A 24,873-nucleotide genomic window follows, 5' to 3' on the forward strand; every position below is an offset into this window, starting at 1 on the left:
AGTGGGCATACACAGAGAAACTTTTAGATTTTATACTTTAACTAAGGTCTGGCCCTCACGGGCTCTTAGACCATTATATAACTCGAAGGTGACTGATATAGTGATCTATCAACGCACAGTCCAAACCACTGGTCGGATCGGGATGAAATTTGGCATGCAGATAGATGATATGACGTAGGCATCCGCTAAGAAAGCATTTTGATAAATTCTACACCCAAAGAGATAAAATAGGGGATATAGTTTGTCCCACGAAAATTTGATAAAACCGCGCGGGGGAAGCTGCGGGTAACAGCTAATTTATAATAAATATTTGACAGCGTTATTTAAAAAGGAAAAATTTTAAGGGCTTGAATATCAACTTAATAGTTTTTAATGTATGTCTATACCTTATCTGCTAATTACAGGAGGTGGAGGTTAAAAGGTTAGCTTTGTACTTATGAATGACTGAATGCATGAAATGTTTATTTAGTCTATAATCTATCTCTGTACCAAATTTCATTAGTCCGATCAGTTCTTTCGTGATAGAATAACAGACATGCATCCATACTCTCACAAAATCCAGGTTCCATAGTATTCATCGATAATTACAGGGTTCAAGATGGTCCATGCCCATCCTACCTCGATGTATGCTGCGCTGTGCCAGATACCAGGAACCCAGACAACCCCATAACACCAGCACCACCTGTCACAGAACAGGTAAAACATAAAGAATCCCTACCTTTATACGTTCATATATATATATATATATATATATATGAACGTATTCCAATATTCCAAAGATTTTATGTGTTGTGGATTATAACTAGCAGTCCGCACCGACTTCGCCCTTGGTACGTATATAGCCTACTAGCTGCGCTCCGCGGTTTCACCCGTGTAAGTTTGTATCCCGTGAGAATATCGAGATAAAAAGTTGCTTATATGTTATTCCAGCTGTCCAGCTATCTACGTACAAAATTTCATTGCAATTGGTTCAGTAGTTTTTGCGTGAAAGTGTAATAAATATACACGTACAGATACATCCATTCTCATAAACTTTCGCATTTATAATATTATTAGGATTAATAGGATAGCTTTTCTCAATAAAATTTCGTTCAAAACAGAAAGATTTTTTCAAATCGGACCAGTAGTTACTGGGATAAGCGCGTTCAACCAAACAAACTCTTCAGCTTTATGATATTAACTAGCTGCGCCCCGTGGTTTCACCCGAGTAAGTCCGTATTCCGTAGAAATATCGGGATAAAAAGTTGCCCATATGTTACTCCAGTTGTCCAGCTGTCTACGTACCAAATTTCATTGCGATCGGTTCAGTAGTTTTTGCGTGAAAGAGCAACAAACGCACATACATCCTTACAAACTTTCGCATTTATAATATTAGTAGGATAGTAGGATAGGATATAGATATAAAACACGTGATTAATACCACAGCGCCAAGGTTGCGGATGGAGGAACCCAGATGGTGTCGGATTCCGTATCACCGGCGATAAGGACGGCGAAGCCAAGTTCGGAGAGTTCCCATGGATGGTGGCTATATTGAAGTAAGATTTACCCATATTCTACACTTGTCATTGATGTAAACAACTTAACTCACAGCCACCAATCAAAAACCCCTAAAATACCCGAGCGTTGCATAAAATATTCATTGAAATTTACACCTTATTTCGTGACAGTAAAGTTCATTATCGCTTATTAGGAGACAGAAAAGGCGAAGGCAGAGTTCAGCTTTATGAAATTGAGCTCTCTTAAACTCTGCCTACAGGATATATCCTTTTCCTTACCCTTCCCAATCCTCACCTTTGTACCCCTCGGCAATCCTTTATATCTATAGTTGACAATCCATTTGTAGAGGCGTAAGGTCTGCAATCGACCTTACGCCTCTCCAAATGTCCATGGGCGGTGGTAGCGCTTACCATCAGCCGACCCACCAGCTCCATTGCCGAAGAAGATATAAAATATTGGGTGTGACTGTGAGTTGAGTTGTTTATTGTTTGTCAATGATTGTTATGCCTTTGCACTGGTCAGCACGAGAATGTTATAGCACGGGGTTGCACTTTATGTTATATAATCCTGTGTTAGTGTAGTATAGTTCAGTTATTTTATACTCAAACTCAAACTCAAACTTAAACTCAATTTCAATTTCATACTCAAACTCAAACGCAAACTCAGACTCAAATTTACTCACAAATTTAAACTCATACTCAAACTAAAACTCAAACTGAAACTCAATCTCATACTCAAACTCAAACGCAAACTCAGACTCAAATTTAGTCACAAATTCAAACTCATACATTCATACTCATTGTGTCCTGCCAGACGACATTCTTTTTGTGCGTCCCCACCGGGAATTGAACCCAGAACGTCTCGGTTCTACGCTCACTCGTTAACCACTGTACCAAGGAGGTGGCACATATAAACAGGCAATAAACTTAGGATTAAAATGGAAGGCAAACGAGGAGGCAAAACATGAGTGCATGTTTATCGCATGGCATGTTAGCACCGGTAATCATCATCATCAGCCCATATATGTTCCCACTGCTGGGACACAGGCCTCCAATGAGGGTTCAGGCCATAATCCACTACGCTGGCCAAGTGCGGGTTGGCAGATGTCACATGTCGTCGAACTTTTGATTCTTGGACATGCTGGTTTCCTCACGATGTTTTCCTTCACCGTTTTAAGCAGTGGTGATGTTATCCACACGTACAGATAAATTGAAAAATAAGCACCGGCAATACCGAGCTGGAATGAGTAAGATAGATTAGTTCATCTCAAATTTGGTTTTATGGCACTTCGATAAGTTATGTTTATATGTTCGTTACAATTATTATTGAATCAAGATTTTTTTTAAGGAGTACCTATTACAGTATACGAAATAATAAAATTAGTGTTTCCTTTCCTTTTCCTCTCCCTTTCAGTCCATTCCTTCCTTTCCTTATCCCTTAAAAGCGGTCAGACTGGCTACATCTAAGAATGTTCATGGGCGGTGGTGATCGCTTACCATCAGGCGAACCAACAGCTTACATGCCCCCTTAACAACCTTTTTTTATTAGATTATTTTATGATTATGCATAAAAAATCCAATAACAAAGTTAATATCATCCACGAGGCTTAGTGCTCGAAACTGTATGACCATGCACGTGGAAACCATTAAATCCAACCATTGCCAGCCCATGTCATCTAATCTGACCTCCAGTTTGGATTATTTGGTTGATCCCAGGATAGAGCCAGTTAACGACAACGAACCGGATGGTCAGAAACTGAACGTTTACGTGGGTGGTGGGTCCTTGATACACCCCAAAGCGGTGCTGACAGCGGCGCATTATGTCACCGTTACGAAGGCTCTGAAGGTCAGAGCTGGGGAGTGGGACACGCAGACCACTAAGGAGATATATCCGCACCAGGATCGCGACGTTGTTAAGACAATAGTGCACAAGGACTTTAATAAGAGTGAGTTTGTTGTAAATTGCATGTTTTTCTCCTATGTTAGAGTGAGTAACCAAGCTGGAGTTGGGAATCGAACGCAGGACCCGTCCGTTCTACGCTACTTTTACCACTGTACTTATTATATGTTTTGCTCTGTATAATTATTATAGTACTAGCTGCGCCCCGCGGTTTCGCCCGCGTAAGTCCGCATCCCGTAGGAATATCGGGATAAAAAGTCTGTATGTTATTCTAGTTGTCCAGCTACCTACGTACCAAATTTCATTGCAATCGGTTCAGTAGTTTTTGCGTGAAAGAGCAGCAAACACACACATCGTTAGTAACTTTCGCATTTATAATATTAATAGGATATATTGATATACTTTTTATACCCGAATTACAATTACCCGCAAAAATTGTCTTAAACAATAGCAATACCCCAACATTGTGATTGGTTATGGGCGGCGGTGATCACTTGCCATCAGGTGCATCGCCTGCCCTTTTGCTGGTATTGGTTAAAAAGAAAAAAACTAAACTCTGCCTATGTGTGATTTAGGCATAGTTTTTTAATGACCGATACCATAGTTTTTTAGCGTTATTACCCCGAAGTAAATTGATACGCTCATCGAATCGGACACTTTTTAAGGGCCTTTAAGTATGTTGATATATAATTATAGTGGGTTAATACTGTATATATATTTTTTTTATTAGAAAGAGTAAATAAAAAAAATGCAGTCTTTCGTTGCGAGGGTCGCTATGCCTATGGCAGAGACAAGAGGAATATATAAAGTTGTTAGTTGCTGAATAGTTTGTTTGTTTGAATGCGCTAATCTCAGAAACTACTGGACCGACTTCAAAATGTTTCACCGTTGGATATGTAGTTATCTCTGAGTGTTTATTAATTTAAAATCTTATCTTAATATATCTTAATTAATCTTTCAGATAACCTATTTTACGATATTGCTTTATTAATTCTGTCATCCCCACTGGAACTGGCGCCCAACGTGGGGGTGGTGTGCCTCCCGCCCCCCCGGGAGCGCGCTGTGGGGGGGACACAGTGCTTCGCTTCAGGGTGGGGCAAGGATAAATTCGGAAAGGAGGGAAGGTACCAGGTCATATTGAAGAGGGTGAGTTTCATTGCGTATGGTAATTCGCGTAGCTTGTATTGTGTTCAATGATTTTTTTGAAATACTTATAAAACTAGATGAATCGGTAAACTGTAGATAATATATCAATTATGTTATGTTATTGCAAATATAATGAATGAATGAATGAATTATACTTTATTGTACACACCAAAAGAAATAATACAAAGTACATGCTGTGATTCTTCAAAATAATAAATATTTATTATATAGTAGATATCTGTACAATGATTTAGTTGAATAAAGTATTTTTATATATTTGTAAGTAAACAGAATGACACCACTAGTCATAGAATGAAATAAATACAAAAGAACTAGCTGCACGCCCCGGCTCCGCCCGGGTTGTCATATATCGTAATTAAAATTATTTACACTATCCTATCTCTCAAGTTGGATCGAACTGCACATGGTGTGCGAATTTTATTATAATCGGTTAAGTGGTTTAGGAGTCCATTGAGGACAAACATTGTGACACGAGATTTATATATATTAAGATGTAATAATATTCTTAAATTTATACGATTGTTTAAAATCAAAAAGGGCTGTGAATATTAGTTTGATCGCAATAAGAATGTTATGCAATTCTAAACAACTGTCTAACGAAGACTATTAAGAGCCTGAAGGGCTACTGCGTCTTAACTGGGCCCGTGGGTGGACTGGGTTCACCCTGGTAGCGACACGCTCAAGGGCGTCCCGCCTGCAAAACGTTTCTACGTGATTCGACCTTTTATAGGATTCGATGGCTAAACGAGTTTTGACAAAATTAATTTTTAGTTTTATAGCATTGAAATGCTTTATAAATGAGAAATTTGGAAAGAATTGAACAAATTTGATCAGGAGGCGGAATTCGAGTTTTGACAAGTTAGAAAAAGCGACATCTGTATGTAAATCTAATTATTAATCTAAGAGAATGTTAAACACAAATGATGTCCGATAATATCTTCTAATATATAAAATTTTCGTGTCACTGTTTTCGTTGCCATACTCGTCCGAAACGGCTTGACCGATTTTGATGAAATTTTTTGTGCTTATCCGGTATCTATGAGAATCGGCCAACATCTATTTTTCATACCCCTAAATGATAAGAGTAAGGCAGAACAGCGTTTGCCGGGTCAGCTAGTTTTATTCATAAAAATATATTTCTTGTCAGGTCGAATTACCGGTTGTGGAAAGACGCCAATGTCAAACTGCGTTGCGCAAAACGCGTTTGGGACATTTCTTCGAACTGCACACCTCGTTCATGTGCGCGGGGGGAGTGGGGGGGAAGGACACGTGTAAAGGGGATGGGGGTTCGCCCCTCGTCTGCCCCATACAGGTAACTTTGTTATTTCTACTTATATATATATATATATATATATATATAACTAACTAACGTGTTATAATAGAAAGTTGTGTTAGCTGCACCACCTATATTCCGAAAATAACTATTCAATATTTCAAAAACCACAAAATTGTCAACTCGAGGTAGCTTGGGCGTCCTTGTATATATAAATAAATATCGTGTAAAAACCGTTCATAAATAAGATTTTTACATTTTCTCCACTAACATTAGGACTTAATGATTAAAACTACTAGAAACTAAATTTTCTCTCTTGTGTGATTTGTGTCTATAGCCAATAATGCCAATTAATATTTATTACGTATTTATTTAGTACGAAAAGGACCGCTTCGTTCAAAACGGTATTGTGGCTTGGGGGATCGGTTGCGGGGAGGACGGTACCCCCGGCGTGTATGTGGACGTCGGTAACCTCCGCGACTGGATAGACAACAAAATGGCTGGCGAGAACCTCGAAGTCAAGACTTACTCTTATTAAATAGATATTGCATGAGTTTTGCGTTTTATTTAACCTCCTTTAAACTATTGCATACATTACTGTCTATAACATAAGGTCACTTGGGGCCCGTGCCAGGGCCATCCTCACGGGGGCCCCGGAGGACCAAGAATTTTCCATTTTTGTAGAGCACTTTTTTCACAAAAATATTTAATTAAATAATCGATATAATTTATTCTTAAGCTAAGCACTTTTACTCTCCAAAATGGCCCCAATGCTTATATGTATACTTTTTATATCTATATTCTCATATTACTTCATATTACATATCATATTACTTAGTGGCCTATAGTTTTATAAAACTAAAAATTAAATATAACAATACAGCGTTCCATCGATACAATGTTGAAATCATTGAAATAATGTTTCATATTGGTTGTGATCATCTCAATAAATGATGACACATAAAACCGAAAGAGTAGAAGAAATTCGATTACTGTGGCGGGATTACGGCATCTTTCAAAATTTCTTATTATACAGAGTTCTTTTAATATATATGTAGTTTGATATTAATAACAAAAAAAACGCTTTATTATATTAGTATTGTAAACCTCTTTAATAAAATCTAGATATGCCTTCGTTATTGTTACGATAATTGGTGATTTTAACTAGCAATTATATTCAAAAATCATCGTTAACTTTTATGGAGCCAATACTAAGTTTAATAACATTCTCAGTCGCTTTTTAGCGGCTGAACGACGTGAATATGTTTTTAATATCGTTGGTAAGTCACATTTTTTGTACAATGCCATTCTTTCGTCTCTTAAATACTAAATTTAAGCTGCATTTCATTTTAAGAGAAATCTAATTAGTACACGTAAATTTATAATCAATTTAAAATGTAATGATTTTATGTAATTTTCTCACAGCTATTGTGTTTAGCGACATCTAGTGGTGATTCTGGTGTAAACTTTGACTTCAACTATCCTAATGTAAGACATTCTAATAGTTTCACCTGTATGCTTGTAAGAAAAAATAAAACGCATAATTTAAATGCTAAGAATTGTTCAATGATATTTTGTATGTAAATTGTATTTTCTGTACGCCCGGTTAGTCATTTATCGTAATTGAAATAATATAAACTGTCCTATCTTTTGAGTTGGATCAATCTGCACTTTGATGATGACGGTGTGCAAATTTGATTAAAATCGGTTGAGCAGTTGAGGAGTCCATCGCGGACAAAAAATGTGATACGTAATCTTATATATAAAATTCCCGTGTCACAATGTTAGTTTCCGAACTCCTCCGAAACGGCTGGAACGATTCTTATGGAATTTTGTGTGCATATTGGGTATGTCTGAGAATCGGCTAACATCTATTTTTCATACCCCTAAATGATAAGAGTAAAGCAGAACAGTGTTGCCGCTCAGCGGTCAGCTAGTTTATACATATTATATTAAGATTATACGGCTTTTTTAGATTAAAGATGACATTTACGACCAACCTGTAAATATGATGGCGCCGAAAAAGACACCCCACGAAAAGGTAATCAAACCAAAATTTCATACTAGCTGTGCCGCACCTTTTTACCCACGCGCGAACCCGCAAGTAAATTCAGATATAATATATGTCTCTCGCCGGTGCATAAACTGCATTATTGCAGTTTCATCAAAATCCGTTCAGTGGTTTTTGCGTGTAATGCTATCAAACAACCACACTTTAAAAAAATCGCGTATATAATATTAAGTATGAATTTTTCTTTAACCATTCAATACTGGCGTAATCTATATATATAAAATTCTCGTGTCACAGTTTTCGTTGCCATACTCCTCCGAAACGGCTTGACCGATTTTGATGAAATTTTTTGTGCTTATCCGGTATCTATGAGAATCGGCCAACATCTATTTTTCATACCCCTAAATGATAAGATTAAGGCAGAACAGCGTTTGCCGGGTGCAGCTAGTTAATTTATAAAATTAATTTCAAGATTTTCAAGAAAGTTTTGTTACATCACTTTTAATTTAAGAACGGATGAACGAATTTTACTGAATTTTGATTCGTTGGACTTGTCGCCGCTTAAATTAGCATAATAACTTAAAAAATATAGAAAACCTGTAAAAACCTCTACCCGGTCGGAGCAGGACCGAGCAGGTAGCAAATATCTATATATTCAACGGAAGAGAACTTCTAAATACCTTATTTTTCTTTAACCATTCCTTCCCTTTTTATTCAAAACTGGATGAGCATTTTATTCGTTGATAAACATTAAAGATTCTCACAATTTTTCTCTCGATGCCTTGCATTTCAGGGCAAAGATTAATATTTTGTTTAAAAACCTGTTATTCCCTAAGATAATCACGTCCAAACAGACAAACTGTTCAGGTTTATATATAGATATATCTGTACTGAAGGTTGCCTTCGAAACCTCGACTACAGAAGACCCCTGGGCACCATTTGACTTCTCCAAGTTTGACGACTATCTCGCTGGCGCGAGGGATGATACGGATCGAAATAGAGTTAAAAGAAGAGCTAAGGTAATATTACTATACTTTTATTTATTATAATCCTACTATCCTACTTCCTACTAATATTATAAATGCGAAATCGTCAAAATACATAATTTTATATTTAACATCAGCTCGTAAATAATTCTTACGGAGATTCAAGAAGAAACTCAATAGTGATCTTTGCTATCGGAATGTAATGCGTTTATTTGCAAGCAAATTTAAATCGCAATTATCCAACAGTTTGTAATATCGCGACTTATGTTATAAACTAACGTATTGTATGAATAAAATGATCGATACCATATGATCTCCTGATTTTGAGGTTATTATACAGCCATAGAAAGGCATCGCTTTATTTTATGTCATAGCGGGCAACTGAGCTGGTGGTTCGCCTGATGGTAAGCGATCACCACTGCCCATGAACATTCGCAAAGGTAGGGCCTCTGCGAATGCGCTGCCCGCTTTTTTGGGGTAAGGGAAAAATAATGGATTAACGACTGGAAAGAATGAATGGACTGGGACGGGTGAGGAAAAGGAAACGGGCCTCCTGCTCCCCCACTCACCGTACGAAAGACAGTGGTATGCCACAATTTAACGCCGGTTTTCTGTGAGGGTGTGGTACTTCCCCGGTGCGAACTGGCCCAATTCGTGCCGAAGCGTGCTCGACTCCCACAATAATAAATCGTTACGAGCTATCTTCGCATTCCCACCTAATTGTCACCTACATATTGTATTCTAAACAATTGACTATAAATTATTTCATGGGTATATCTTTCCTCTTTTTTCTTGGTACTTAAAAAGGAGGAGTTTAATTCGACTGTATTTAGCTATCACATATATTTTTACTCAGTGATCCGATTATTTTTTTTTATTTGTAAATTGGCGCCTACCATAGGCCAAGTTCTGACAATTCAGGCGTTTTAAGTTTTATTAAATAAATAATTATTGTTTATTATGAAAAATAAATTTTTTGTCAACAAAAAGTTTTAATATAAAAGCTGCACCTACGAAATCTATACACGTACACAATAAAATGAAACGAGTATAAGTGTTTTAATAATATTGAAGAAAGAGATGAAAGAAGATACAGTTTAATATTGTAACTAAAACATTCATAGGTGGAAGATACGATTGCTTTAACAAAAAAGCTCTAGAAGTAATAATCAAGGAACATATATATACGCTTTGATCAAATAAAGAGATCAATTGAAAAATACAACACAAAAGTATGATTCACACGGTCCCGATAAATAAAAAAATTACTTAAAAATCTAAGTGAGCTTTCAAAAATGCTACTATATATTCTGTGTTAAAGTAAATTATAGAAGTTACTCTGAAGTCCTTAACAAAACAAACACCATAAAGCAAAGGACAGCATTGAATAGAACATTAGAAGACGTCTTATTCTTAGAAAAACTGACAGACATTGTTATCAACAGAACACACGAAGATTCGGCACGCTCAGTGGGCCAGCACTTCGCGAGAGACCACACCACTACGTATATCCCGAGCCTGTGAAAGACAGGATCATTGAGTTCACAACATCGACCAGAAAACCTGGCATTTTGCCAGAAACAATGAACCCCGGTGTCATATTTCGAGTGCGAATGTCCGATGCGATACTGCGAATCAAACAACGAATGTATGAAGACCCTGAAAGGCACATTGAAGCTGATATAATATACACGAATCTGATAAAAAAGGTCGTGATGGACGAAATAACGAAGTTTCATAACCTACTCTTGATGTATAAAACAGATAAGAGCATCAAAGAGCATTTGGGTGAATGCGGTGGTAGGATTTACAAATTCATTAGTTATATGACGATAAAGGTGCATATCTATTGTCTGTTCGATGCTCTGTGGATAGATGGTAACCCATATGTCATTGGTGATGAATATTCGGTTACACCAGTGGAAGTGCCTCCAATATTGCAGTGTGACGCGGCTGAATGCAATTCTGTTGTATTTGTCGATTCTATTACTGAACCTAAAGATGTTGAGGAATAAAATTATGATGATTCCGATAGTGTTTCATTTGATAGTACCACAGATAACATAATACTTGGTAGTACTTTAATCTAATTTATTTTGAGTTTATAAGTAATTATATTACGTATAATGAAGGTGATTAAAATAGGCATATATAAACAATTATAAAGAGGAGTTTAACTCTTTTAAAAATAATATTATCATATAAAAGCGAACTTATTAATGCTGTTTTAAGAGAGAGAGAGTAACAGAGTTACAGAGTTTTTTTCCGGCTTTTCTCAGAAGAAACTGCTTTCCGAACCGGTGGTATTTGGTGAAATTATGTTAAGACGATTTACAAATTCTTTTGGAAGTCTAATTGAATAAATTAATGTTTGAGTTTAATTGGCCGTACCAGTTATCTAAAAACATTACAGTTCAGTTCCTTTAGCATGAAAATAAATTAATTGGTCGAGTTTTCTAAAAAGAAATTGACTAAGGTGACTTTTATTAAGTACCTTTCGATTTAAGTGTTCACTGAGCGCACATTACCAAATATATGATGTAAGTAAAATTATTTCACCACACAGCGTCGGCGCGGTCGCGGCAGGCGGAAGGGTAGACGAACCACAGCAGCCGTTACTGAGGAACATGAGGTGAGAGCATCACATAACATCATGCGATAGAAAATGTTATGGATACACATTACTCTTACTTATTATCAGCTAGATTTTATAATATTATGTGATACCTTATGTACCATCAACACAACATTGATAAAAACAACTGTAAGTCTGATCGATATTATTAATTTTATTTATTTGTTTGCATACTATTAAACTATTATAATATACACGAATATACACTACAACTATTATAAAACCAATTCCATCCGCACCATCTGGATGGTCGGCGGTACACCACCGTACGCTTCGCCCGCAACTTCATTCCGCGTACGGTGAAGCTTTGGAACGATTTACCAGCTACGGTGTTTCCGAAAAATTACGACATTGGGGCCTTCAAGAAAAGAGTGTGTGTAACACCTCTAGTGCTTACGTTTAAGGGCGGTGGTGACCACTTACCATCGGGTGGCTGATCTGCTCCTTTGCTTGCACTGCCATAAAAATACTATTACTCCGAATAACTACATATTATTTAGTGTATCAGTTAGAACATAATATTAAGTGTTAGTTTTTGTATCTTTAAAATAATGTTACTTAAAGGAACATCTGTTAGTTTCACAACTGATATTATTAATTGATTGGTTTCGTTTATTGATGATTGCTTTTATTTATTTGTTATGTCACTGGTCGGTTTGGTAGTTATACTAAATAAATAAGATTAAGAATAATGGCAAAACAGCTGTACTGCAAGAAGAGATTTGTTTATTTATAGAATACACAACTATAGAATATACCTAATCCAAAACATTAACATTAACTTACAAAAATAATCAATGTTAAAATTATATCCCAATTATAGTCGACAATTAAAATAGTAAAAAAGAATACTGTATGCAAGGATGGTTGGCTATTTCTCCAAGATAAGACTACTATGAGTAGATAGTATGCGATCCAACCGTCGGAACTGCGAGCTGAAGCTTAGGCAAGCCATACACGCTACGGTCTGCCGGAAAGGTCCACCTGAGCAAGTATGCCTGCGCAGGTAGACCGGAATGTGTGTGGGAATAGACCTGTGCAGTTTTTTGAGCCTGCGCAGGCGACCGGCGCAAGATCGAAAATCAATTCTTTCGAGTGACGCCGTACGGTGTACCTCATTATGCGTCATCGTCCTCATTCGATGCCATCGCAAAAAGAACTGAAGACCGCTCCGGTACACCGGAATGTCCCCATACACGCTACCAATGTTTGGTTAACCTGCACAGGCATAGCTGCACAGATGACCTCTACGGTAGACCGTAGCGTGTATGGCTTGCCTTAGGCGTTATTCTAAAACGCTATATACAGGTTTACACGTTGGTACGTATGCGTGAAACTACATCCAGCATTTATTTTTTAAATCACCATCGGCAATGGAGCTGGTGGGTCGCCTGGTGGTAAGCGCTACCACCGCCCATGAACACCTGGGAGGTGTAACGTCGTTTGCAGATATTACCCTCTCCAAATGGATTGCCGACTTCAAATTGCAAAGAATAAAGGAAAGGAATAGAAAGGGCAAGGAAAGGGATATGGGCCGGCTCCCCCACTCACCAAACTAAACACAGCAGTATGCTATTTCACGCCGGTCTTCTGTGCGGGTGTGGTACTTCCCCGGTGCGAGCTGGCCCAATTCGTGCCGAAGCGTGCTCGACTACCACAATAAAGCCTCTTTGTTATTTGCAAATAAGCCCTTGATTGAACGCTAGCATCAATTACTGATGGTACTTCTAAACTTAATGATGGTCAACGCTTATTTTTCAGCTGAAAAATGGATCAACAACGGATGTCCCAATCGCTCGGAGAGTGCCCGGTTGGGACACGCAGCAGTTGAAAAGAAGGAAGAAGAAGAAAAAGACACCGCACATCAATTATGACACTTATGAGCCGCCGTCTAAGGTTGTTTTTCTAATGACAAATTGTACTTAGATTCTGACTAGCGGTCCGCGGCTTCGCCCGTGGTACATAAATAGCCTATAGCCTTCCTCTATAAATGGGCTATCTAACATTGGAATAATTTTTCAAATCGGACCAGTAGTTCCTGAGATTAGTGCGTTCAAACAAACAAACACACTCCTCAGCTTTATAATATTAGTATAAATGATCTAGCATAAAAAGTTTACACGTTTTACTATCTAGACTTATTACATTGCAGGATTTCGAATCTTCCTTTGTAGAGATGCCTAAAGATTTATACCAAGCTCACCTCAGACCCGGAGTTATCTTTAGAATACACATGTCCGAAGCTATTCTCAAAATGCAATACAGGAAGTATGCTTTCACTATCACTACGTAGTATAAAGCATAGTCATTTTCCGCGTTTTAATGTATGTGTGCTGATTTTTAAGTAAACAACTTATTTTGTTGGGGTTTCATGAGGTATTTATATTTATAATAACATCTATTTAACTTCTGCGATTTTAACGCGTGCCAAGCCGCGGGCAAAAGCTAGTAATAAATAATAGGAATTAAATAATTTCCTCAAAAAATTTAACATATTACCACGATCTGATTTAATTCAGTGTGTGCCTATTTAAAAGGTCATGGGCCCAATTTCTTCAAAACTTATGCGTCCAATGATAACTCAATTACTTTAAAATGCCATATGTATAATGTCAAGAGACAGGCAATTTTAAAAATATCTGTTGAAATGAAATGAAATGAATTTATTTGTGAGAATTGTGGTTACAAAGTCTCATAAATATATATTTCACGTTCGCACCATCAAATTGGCGTCCAAATTTTCGATGAACAAGTTTTATCCAAGGATAAAATTTATTGGTTTTTGGTTAGGTTATGTTAGCCTTTATGTAAACAATCTTCTCATAGCTAGTTTTACTAAAGCTAGTTGTACATAAAACGCTTATTAATTGATGCATCGAAGTTGCGTCGATTTTACTTCCAATTTTTAAGACGCTTTTATTAGATACACCAGTATGCTATGCAACCGACACCTTTTAACTGATTTAATTTAAGCTTTCTACACTAATCAATACAATAGCTTTTTTCATGAAATAGTTGATATTATTACGCTGATTAGGATCGCAAGCATTAAATAACTTTCTCACGTATACCCATGAGGCAATTTAGTTGATTTTATTGTTAAATTAAGATCGCTTTATACTTTACTAGCTGCGCCCCGCGGTTTCACCCGCGTAAGTCCGTATCGCGTAAGAATATCGGGATAAAAAGTTGCCTATATGTTATTTCAGTGGTCCAGCTGTCTAGGTACTAAATTTCATTGCAACAAACACACACACACATCCTTACAAACTTTCGCAGTTATAATATTAGTAGGATTTATTTATTCCACTGCTTCTAATCCCAGTTATGGCGAAGACAAAGACGAATCGGTGATAGAAGCAGACGTGGAGTACCTCCGGCTCACAAGGAAGGTGATCAATGACGAGATCACGAAGTTCGAAGACCTGAAGTGGCTGATCAGTTGGTTTAACAACCGTAGCGAGTTGATCCAGGAACACACATGCAATACCAGATATTATGCTGTCGGTGAGTCATCATCATCATCATCTGCCCATATATATTCCCACTGCTGGGACACAGGCCTCCTATGAGGGTTCAGGACATAATCCACCACGCTAGCCAAGTGCGGATTGGCAGATGTCACATATCTTCGCACTGATTTTTGGACATGCCGGTTTCCTATGTTTAGTATTTTTCCCTACACCGTTATGAGCAGTGGTGATGTAACACATGCGCAGATAAATGCAAAATACCATTTATTTCCTGCAAGCTCGCCTGGTCTCGAACCTTGACTTGTCGATTTTAAGTCCGTGTTCCTCACCACTTAGCCAACACTGCTTTTTTTCCTCCTTTGTAAAACAACACGTACTTGGCTGTGGGACAGAACGCCGCGTATATAAATGCCTCGAAGCGTGTAAACGATTATACTTGATTAAAACATAAGTGACTTTCGTCTTAGTTCTTTAGTTACTACATAAGCATCTCAGAACTATATGTATCCCAGTAAAAAATCCTATTAAAACTTAATCATTGATTTCTAACTACCTATGACTTTACTTCACTCATATACGCGTGGACTATATCTTTCACATAGTAAACTTATATCAATTATAAATGTGGGCGTCCAGCACGCTTTGGTACGATATGGGCCAGCATGCCCAAGCCTCTACAAGTGTACGCTTACAATTAGGCGACTTATCAGTTCTTTTGCGATTAAGTCTTAAGCCAAAACATTTCAATAAATCTTAACATATCCCATCCAGGTATACCGCCTACCATGTTCACGCACTCTGAAGAATATATGAAACGGATGTGTCTATTTGACAACGTGTACATCGACCACATACCATACGTGATTGGAGAAGACGGATCCTTGCTAGCTAGTGTCGCGCCCCCCGTGTTGCACTGTGATGCCGCCACCTGTACTTCAGTGCCGTTTATTGATAGGTACGTTGTTACGTACAAGAAACAATGGTACGTATCATTTTTAAAAGCCAGTTGCAAAATACTTACAGCAACATGGACGTAATTATTTTTCTAATTGGTAAATTCTTAAACGAGTATGTGCTTTATTTATTTTTATTTTCTATCATATAAAAAGTTAATTTTATTGGTGTTTGTTAAGCATATGTATATAAAATGGCGGCTTTCCGGAAGCGAGAGAAAATGGCCCTCACTCACACATACGAGTATGGCTAAATAATGAATGTGTGCTTTATTTATATTTATTTACTATCATGTAAAAAGTTAATTTTATTGGTAATTGTTATAATATGTATATAAAATTGCGGCTTCCCGGAAGCGAGAGGAAATGGCCCTAGCTTATTTAACATTTTCGTCTATGCTCACACATACGTATGGCTAAATAACAGTTCGGCAACTGAGCGTCGACATTTCCAATCCCATTCTTTATTTTATTATTATATTTTTTGACCAAGTAGTACATCAATTTCATTAGACCTTAGTATCATTTTTATTTAGACTTTGATTTTGACCAAGAAGGTCGCGGGTTCGGAACATTATACAGATTTTAAATTTTTTTCGCACCATGAGGAAGATCACCGGTATCCTCAATACCGGCATGTCAGCCACGTCTATAAACTAAGTCAGTGTATAAGTAGTATATAACAGAAATCACTATTATTATTTTTTTTTTCTAAAAACCTTTCTTTTTGCTCTCTCTCCTCTGTTATTATTTTTTTTTTCTAAAAACCTTTTTGCTCACCCTCCTCTCCTAAAAGATTTCTCTTATTTTTTATATGGTAGAGATCGCTACCTAGCGATAAGACCGCCATTTGTACATATTCTCTCTTTTGTTTGTGTTTATCTATGTTTTCCTGTAAATTCTTGTGTACAATAAAGTGTTATCTATCTATCTATCTAAGCATTCAAAGTTCTTTTGGATCGCTCATTCGAAAACTGCCTGATACACGTGTATAAAGAATTTTGGCTCGGGATAATTATTGATTAAAAATTTTCAGTTTGATGTTCGACGAGCGCTTTGCACGCACTAACGTTCGCACCGTCACACGTTGCCAAGCCAGCTGCCGCGCGCACTGCCGCAACGACGCCGACTGCTTGAAGCGCTGCTCCGACCGCTGTATGCGCGCCGACTGACCATATAACGTTCTTACTTCTTTTTTTCCTATGACATTCCCGCTCCCACACAGATAATCTAGCCTGTTTGACAGTTCGAACTGTCAGATGGCAGCCATGTTGTAAAATTTGTTTTTTTTTTCGAATGGAATATTTTAAACATTTCGATGAATAAATGATTGAAGATAAAGCTATGCCTTTTATTTGAAACTCGTACGGATATAATGGCTGCATTCATTTAATAATTGTCCTGTCTCGATCGGCGTTTTAACAAAGCGCGTCTATAAACAGCAAATAACAGATTTCTTGAATAAATGAATCGATTTTTACTTTTATATGATCATAGCACTTAAATATGTATATATCGATCATAACATGTGCTGTTATGTCAGGCAGTCATTCAGTTATATTTTTATATATTTAAGAATTATAAAGCACTGGGGACATTTAAAGCCGATACGCATCATTAAAAAGCATACACGCATAAAGATTCGCTTTCTTCAGCCAATTAAATTAAACTCATGGCAAAAACGATTTCGTTATAGCGTATATAACGATACCATCCGCCATGTTTATAAATAATACATAAACAAACAATCAAACAGTTTTATTATTCGTACAAAGTTTTTCAATGAGTACATTCATTTTCTGCCGGCCCGGCCTTTGCCTCGGAATTATGATATCGTGCTGCTTTGACAGGTGGCGCTTCCAATGACAGCGCCGCGTGAAAAGCGCTTGACATATGTCACATTGATGTCTGAAAAAAAAGAACATTAGTCACATAGACTATAATAATACGAAAAAGATGACATATGTCATACTGATCTTTGAAAAAAAAAAAACGTTCCACAGACAAATAGAATATGGCAAACGATGACATAATGTAAACAATGTCACATTTACCTCTGAAAGAGACGTTGAACGTTGGTGCCATAGACTATTAAGAATTTAGAATATTATTTAATGCATCAGACTGCGTTAAAAAATATAATTCAATTAAGTGTTACTATTTATAAACAATTAAAAATGGCCTGTCCGAAGAAATTCGTGGCTTAATTTGTTGTAGAAGTTTTAAAATAATTTTAATAAAATTTGGGTCTATAAGCGAAAGTTTTAAAATGAAGTATAACAATATAACAAACAAATCTTCCCTGTATTTTATATTAATTGTTATTTTATTGTTTGTTGTGTGTGCAATAAAGAATATTTCGTTTCGTCTCGTTTCATCTCGTTTCATCTCATTTCATTTCGTTTCATTTCGTTTCAACTCGTTTCATCTCGTTTCATCTCGTTTCATTTCGTTTCTTTTCGTTTCATCTCGTTTAATCTCGTTTCATTTCGTTTCATCTCGTTTTATCTCGTTTAATCTCGTTTAATCTCGATTAATCTCGTTTAATCTCGTTTCACCTCGTTTTATCTCGTTTAATCTCGTTTAATCATTTCGTTTTATCTCGTTTAATCTCGTTTAATCTCGTTTAATCTCGATTAAACTCGTTTCATCACTTCTCATTTCGTTTCATCTCGTTTAACCTCGTTTAATCTCGATTAAACTCGTTTCATTTCGTTTCATCTCGTTTCATTTCGTTTCAACTCATCTCGTTTCTTCCCGTTTCATCTCGTTTTATCTCGTTTAATCTCGTTTAATCTCGATTAATCTCGTTAAATCATTTCGTTTCATCTCGTTTTATCTCGTTTAATCTCGTTTCATCTCGTTTAATCTCGTTTCATTTCGTTTCTTCTCGTTTCATCTCGTTTAACCTCGTTTAATCTCGATTAAACTCGTTTCATCTCGTCTTACTTCGTTTCATCTCGTCACATTTCGTTTAATTTCGGTTCATTTCATTTCTTTTCATTTCGTTTCATTTCGTTTTATCTCGTTAAATCTCGATTAACCTCGTTTCATCTCGTTTCATATCGTTTCATCTCGTTTCATTTCGTTTTAACTCGTTACATCTCGTTTCATTTCGTTTCATCTCGTTTAAAATCGTTTCATTTTTTCTCATTTCGTTTCATCTCGTTTAACCTCGTTTAATCTCGATTAAACTCGTTTCATCTCGTCTCATTTCGTTTCATCTCGTCACATTTCGTTTCATTTCGTTTCATTTCATTTCGTTTCATCTCGTTTAATCTCGAATAATCTCGTTTCATCTCGTCTCATCATTTCGTTTCATCTCGTTTTATCTCGTTTCATCTCGTTTTATCTCGTTTAATCTCGTTTAATCTCGTTTAATCATTTCGCTTCATCTCGTTTTATCTCGTTTAATCTCATTTCATCTCGTTTAAACTCGTTTCATTTCGTTTCTTCTCGTTTCATCTCGTTTCATCTCGTTTTATCTCGTTTAATCTCGATTAAACTCGTTTCATCTCTTCTCATTACGTTTCATCTCGTTTAACCTCGATTAAACTCGTTTGATCTCGTCTCATTTCGTTTCATCTCGTTTCATTTCGTTTCATCTCGTTTCGCCTCGTTTCATCTCGTTTAATCTCGTTTCATCTCGTCTCATCTTGTCTAATCTCGTCTCATCTCGTCTCATGTCATTACTTCAGCTTTGTAGTAAAGGTTAGGTACAAACAAACAAATTCAATTTGGGTCTACACACATACATCTCTACATATCTCTTCATTAGTTGTATTGGTTAAAAATTATCATGTCAGTGTTTCCAAATAACTCCTTCTTAGCTTAACTTAGAAGGCTTAAGTTAAAGCTTAATCGATTTTGATGAAAATTTCAGTGTATGGTAAACTTACCGTCTAACAGAATTATGTGAATCCGTGTGTCTTTGCAGTTTCGACGAATCGAAGAATCTCTTGTCGCACATGGTGCAAGCGTATTTGCGGATCTGTTCGTGGCGTATCAGCACGTGCTGTTTCAGATTTGATGATGTTTTGAACGCGAGCGGGCACGCGCTGCATCGGTAGAGTTTGATATCTGTAAAAAGTTCAAGTTGAGATTATCTATATATATAACTAATACTATAATATTATAAATGCGAAAGTTTGTAAGGATTTGTGTGTGTGTTTGTTGCTCTTTCACGCAAAAACTACGGAACCGAATGCAATGAAATTTGGTACGTAGACAGCTGGACAACTGGAATAACATAATATAGGCAATTTTACCCCGATATTTCTAGGGGATACGGACTTACGCGGTCGAAACCGCGGGACGCAGCTGGTATATTGTAAAGCTGAAGAGTTTGTTTGAACGCACTAATCTCAGGAACCACTGGTCCAATTTGAAAAATTCCTTCAGCGTTGGATAGCCCATTTATTGAGAAAGGCTATATAGGCTATATATGTACCACGGGCGAAGCCGGGGCGGAACGCTAGTGCTTTATCACTGAGAAAAGCGAGCAAGCAAGAATCATAACACGACTCAACAAAAAAATTTTCGTTCTTTGTCCTAAAGTTTATAATATTATTTTCCAGTTAGTTATGCACAAAAACGAAAAGAAAATACCTTTTTTCGGTATAAAGTTTGCTTTTGTGATAGTTATAATAATAATACTCATTTTTCAATTTTTTCATAAATTTTAATTGATTTTAATATTTTTAAAAAGACCGCGCGGTGAGAGTGGGGGTATTAAGGTTTACACTGTGCCGCTAGATGGCACCTGAGTGATAAACAACCATCAGGTGTTATTTACAAGCCCAGAATAACTTAAAATGTCGTCACGAAAGTGCAAATACGATGCTGATGCATTTTGTTTCATATGTGGTCAATTTATTAAAGTTCAAAACGTGAAATATGAACTAAAGACATCTCACGTTCTTTGTGAAGCCTATGAAGCATATTTTGACTGTCCTGTACGGAATCAAGATAAGCCATGGACTCCACATGTTACTTGTAGTTATTGTAAAAGCAGCGGGGAAGTACCACACCCCCACAGAAAACCGGCGTGAAATAGTGGCATGCCACTGTGTTTCGTACGGTGAGTGGGGGAGCCGGAGGCCCGTTTCCTTTTCCTCACCCGTCCTAGTCCATTCCTTCTTTCCAGTCGTTAATCCTTTCCTTTTTCCCTTACCCCATAAAAGCGGGCAGCGCATTCACAGAGGTACTACCTTTGCGAATGTTTATGGGCGGTGGTGATCGCTTTACATCAGGCGAACCACCAGCTCAGCTGTCCGCTATGACAAAAAAAAAAAAGCTACTGGCACCGGTATGTATGTATGCGTGCTTCTTCAAGTCGGACTTGAGCGGCGTGCAGTAGGAGCATTGCTCGCACTTGTGACACGCGGGCATGTGGAGTTGGGTGTGCTTGTACATGGCGGCCCGGTGGGGGAACACCTTGCCGCACACCTGAGGAAATATATACATCACTATATAGTATAAAACAAGTCGCTTTCTCTGTCCCTATGTCCCTATCTTATCTTACATCTTTAAACGAGCAATTCTTGTATATCTATACTAATATTATCTATACTTAATATTATAAAGAGGAAAACTTTGTTTGTTTGGTTGTAATGAATAGGCTCAAAAACTACTGGACCGATTTTAAAAATTCTTTATTCACCATTCGAAAGCTACATTATCCACGAGTAACATAGGCTATATTTTATTTTGGAAAAAAATAGGGTTCCGTAAAATATTTTCGGTTAACTGAAAAAAATCAACCAATGAAGTTACTTATTTTGCGTACGCTGCCTAAACTACAAAAGATAGAACCATAAAATGTTAGAATTAATTGTAGATCTTATAAATATCTACAAAAAAGTCCGCGACACTATACCTATCTATGTCGAGTGAGGCACAACAACCAAATTTTTATTTAAAAATCTTGAATTTTTTTGGACTACATTTCAACGCGTTTATTTTACTCATGCTATTAATCTTTATCAAAATAAATTATTTCATCAATAAGTACAGTTTATGTTGATAATACTTGGTCTTTGAATGATTAAAATTGGACGTTTCGTTTTGAAGTTGAGGTGAAATTAAAATATTACGTTTTCCGCTACACGGCCCGTTACGAAGTGGGCGTCGATAAACTGCTTTCGCGTGAAAGAGCACCTTACAAACATCCATATATTCATCCATACCTAAAAACTTTCACGTTTATAATCTTAGCAGGATCTGGCTGTAGACGTACCACGGGCGAAGCCAGGGCGGACCGCTAGTGTATATATATATATATATATATATTTATCTCGGAATCGGCTAAAACGATTTTCATGAAATTTAGTATATAGGGGGTTTCGGGGGCGATAAATCGATCTAGCTAGGAATCTTTTTTAGAAAATGTCATATTCGTGTTTTATCGACTTAAACTTAGCGACTCTTCCTGACATCTATTGGCGAATAATAATACTTATACTATTTTTTCTTCCTGACATCTACTGGCGACTACTAATACTAATACTATTTTTGGCGAATAATTAAAGTTCCAGCAGATGGCGTTGTTAAGTAACGAAGTCAATGAGTGTTTGCTTTGAGGTTAGACTAATTGTTTATATTGTTTTGTGTCTTCTTAGTGCACGTGTTCACTTAGAAATGCCTAAACGATCTTGGAAAAAACGATGAAAAATAATCTAACTTCACGAAGTTAAACCGAGCAAAGCTCGGTCATCCAGTTTCTGTATGTTTAAATCTTTGAAACTACGCAACGGGTTTTGGTGGGATTCTTTTAAATAGATAGAGTGTTTCAAGAGGAAAGTTTATATGTCTAAAAACATCTATAAAATTGCTCCGAATTAACGAGTGCGAAGCCGCGGCCAAAAGATAGTTTTCTTTTAATATATAACGCCTAAACGCTCGCCCCGGCTCCGTCCGGCTATCAAGTTCAATGTTTTATTCCAAGGGAGCATTTAATCGGGATGAAAAGTATTTTATCACCCAAGTCAGCTTATATCCTGTCTGTATACCAAATTTCATCAAAATCCGTGCAATAGTTTCAGTGTGATTGACGGACAAACATACAAACAAACATTTGACAAAAAAATAAAACCACCTTGAACTGTCAGCACAAATTTAAATGCGATCATAGTATAAAACTAAGTCCTTTCCGTCGTCTGTATGTCTTTAGCTTATATCTTAAAAATTACACAACAGATTTGGAGGGGGGAAGTGTCTGTTTTTCAATTGAAAGAATAATCCAAGGGGGATCCATTTATATATCATGTTTTATATATATTACACCCATCCGTTGTCTTGAAGAGATCACTTATAAGCGATAGGGCCAATTGCAAATGCAATTTATTAAACTCTTATTTCTTGTAGTACATGTTAATTTTAATGTTACATTTTTGTACAATTCTGTTAGAGCGAAAACATAAAAAAGTTAATTACTTAATTATATTTTTTCAAACGTTTACATTTCCTTTTCCAGACCCTTCCCTGTCCATTCCTTATTTCTGTAATAATGGTAGTATAAAATAAGTAAGAAATTAATTAGTATGGTTGAGCGTAAATCTGTTTCTGTTGAATAAACCAGTCTGTCGTTGAAGCCCGCCTGTCATTGACGTTTCAATTTCCAGTCATCAATCCTTTCCATATCCCTTACCCGCTAAAAGGGGGCATCGCATCGCAGCCACTATACCTCTACGGTGGTGATTACTTACCGTCAGGTGACCCACCAGCACAGATGCCCGCTGACATAAAGAACCACTCCGCTCACCTCACAAATACATCCAGTATCTTTATGGACTTCCTTTTTATGTGCCTCCGACAACTCCTTAGTTTTGAATCCAATCTTGCATGTCTCACAATACAGTCTCCTGTATTTGAATTTTCTCAATTTCGCTGGCGCCGCACCTCTTTTGCGGTAGGACCTTTCGGTTATTACTGTCGCTTCTTTATTTTCACTGTAATGAGAAGAAAAACATTTGAAATTTTATAATATACTAGCTGCGCCCCGCGGTTTCACCCGCGTAAGTCCGTATCCCGTAGCAATATCGGGATAAAAGTTACCTATATGTTATTCCAGTTGTCCAGCTGTCTACGTACCAAATTTCATTGCAATCGGTTTAGTAGATTTTGCGTGAAAGAGCAACAAACACACAGACATCCTTACATACTTTCGCATTTATAATATTATATAAATAAAATATAATGAAATATAATACAATATAATATTATAATTAGTATGACTAGTTCACTGAAACTGAAAATGGTGTTCTGGCTTACTTTTATCATGTAGGTGAATTAATAAGAGATGTTGGCTGATTCTCAGCTCTATCCGATATGCACAAAAAATGTCATAGAAATTAGTCCAGCCGTTTCAGAGGACGGTTACCATATGGTATTAGTAGAGAAGTATGAATTTAAAAAATTGTGAACATGAAACTCTGCATGTGTATCATGTTTGGATTTATTAGTTGTTGTATACTTATACCAAATTGGCTCAGTGTTTTAGGCACCAAGTAGAGAAAGACAAAGTCACCCTCGCAATTACAATTTTAGTAGGGTAATAGGGATGTCGCGGACGAATTCAAACAAGCACCCGCGGCCCTTTCACTTATATGGCTCGACGGGAAACAGTGGGGTTTTAGTCGGTAGGAATCCGACATAATATATAATCCCACAATCTCTTTCCCCCCGGGGCCGAGGGTATCTATGCAAAATTTCCACACTATAAAAAAAAGGTTATAGGTATTATATTCTCTCTATATCAACCTAAAACATTGGTCTGTATATATATGAAAAAACCAATGTGTTAATCAAAAACGTGATCTATTTGTACGTCAAATTCTCACTCCGAATCACAAGTCATTTAACTACTGAAGCCTGTCAAAAATATACAATAATTGCTGCAAACTTCCATAATCATATTATATTGTAAGCTATTATATTAGACAGTAGCTGTTCCCCCCGGCTTCGCCTCGTGGTACATAT

General features: G+C 36.9%; 4 protein-coding genes across 6 annotated transcripts in view; 3 read left to right on the plus strand and 1 right to left on the minus strand.

The window, feature by feature from the left end:
- The window catches only part of LOC119838936 (phenoloxidase-activating factor 2-like), a 21,041-nt gene extending 14,652 nt beyond the window's left edge, over nt 1-6,389 (plus strand). The window contains exons 4-9 of one of the 2 annotated variants that reach the window (XM_038365082.1): nt 591-696; nt 1,426-1,535; nt 3,189-3,442; nt 4,358-4,542; nt 5,711-5,875; nt 6,213-6,389. In XM_038365082.1, the coding sequence (XP_038221010.1) occupies nt 591-696; nt 1,426-1,535; nt 3,189-3,442; nt 4,358-4,542; nt 5,711-5,875; nt 6,213-6,374 (982 nt within the window). In that variant the 3' untranslated portion in view covers nt 6,375-6,389. The remainder of the gene's footprint in view (nt 1-590; nt 697-1,425; nt 1,536-3,188; nt 3,443-4,357; nt 4,543-5,710; nt 5,876-6,212) is intronic. The other variant, XM_038365083.1, reaches the window with a different exon arrangement.
- Nucleotides 6,390-7,249: 860 nt separating this feature from the next.
- LOC119838953 lies at nt 7,250-10,848 on the plus strand (the record flags this gene model as incomplete). The annotated part of the gene is made up of 4 exons (XM_038365106.1): nt 7,250-7,324; nt 7,812-7,877; nt 8,744-8,866; nt 10,279-10,848. Coding segments are annotated over 4 exons (834 nt in total), but the record flags the coding sequence as incomplete, so codon positions are not given.
- Nucleotides 10,849-10,959: 111 nt separating this feature from the next.
- Nucleotides 10,960-17,074, plus strand: LOC119838898. Its single transcript, XM_038365041.1, has 9 exons — nt 10,960-10,965; nt 11,400-11,465; nt 12,292-12,334; nt 12,751-12,788; nt 13,230-13,364; nt 13,621-13,736; nt 14,794-14,975; nt 15,713-15,896; nt 16,931-17,074. Exons 1-9 carry the CDS (start codon nt 10,960-10,962, stop codon nt 17,064-17,066), a joined length of 906 nt encoding a protein of 301 aa, XP_038220969.1. The 3' UTR covers nt 17,067-17,074.
- Nucleotides 17,075-17,637: 563 nt separating this feature from the next.
- The window catches only part of LOC119838948 (zinc finger X-chromosomal protein-like), a 9,963-nt gene continuing 2,727 nt past the window's right edge, over nt 17,638-24,873 (minus strand). For both annotated transcript variants that reach the window (XM_038365099.1, XM_038365100.1), the window contains 4 exons: nt 23,657-23,843; nt 21,201-21,342; nt 19,794-19,974; nt 17,638-17,802 (listed from right to left, as the gene is read on the minus strand). In XM_038365099.1, coding sequence (XP_038221027.1) covers nt 17,643-17,802; nt 19,794-19,974; nt 21,201-21,342; nt 23,657-23,843 — 670 coding nt within the window. In that variant the 3' untranslated portion in view covers nt 17,638-17,642. The remainder of the gene's footprint in view (nt 17,803-19,793; nt 19,975-21,200; nt 21,343-23,656; nt 23,844-24,873) is intronic.

The sequence above is a fragment of the Zerene cesonia genome, unplaced genomic scaffold, assembly GCF_012273895.1.
Source record: "Zerene cesonia ecotype Mississippi unplaced genomic scaffold, Zerene_cesonia_1.1 Zces_u006, whole genome shotgun sequence".
In the NCBI taxonomy this organism is placed as follows: domain Eukaryota; kingdom Metazoa; phylum Arthropoda; class Insecta; order Lepidoptera; family Pieridae; genus Zerene; species Zerene cesonia.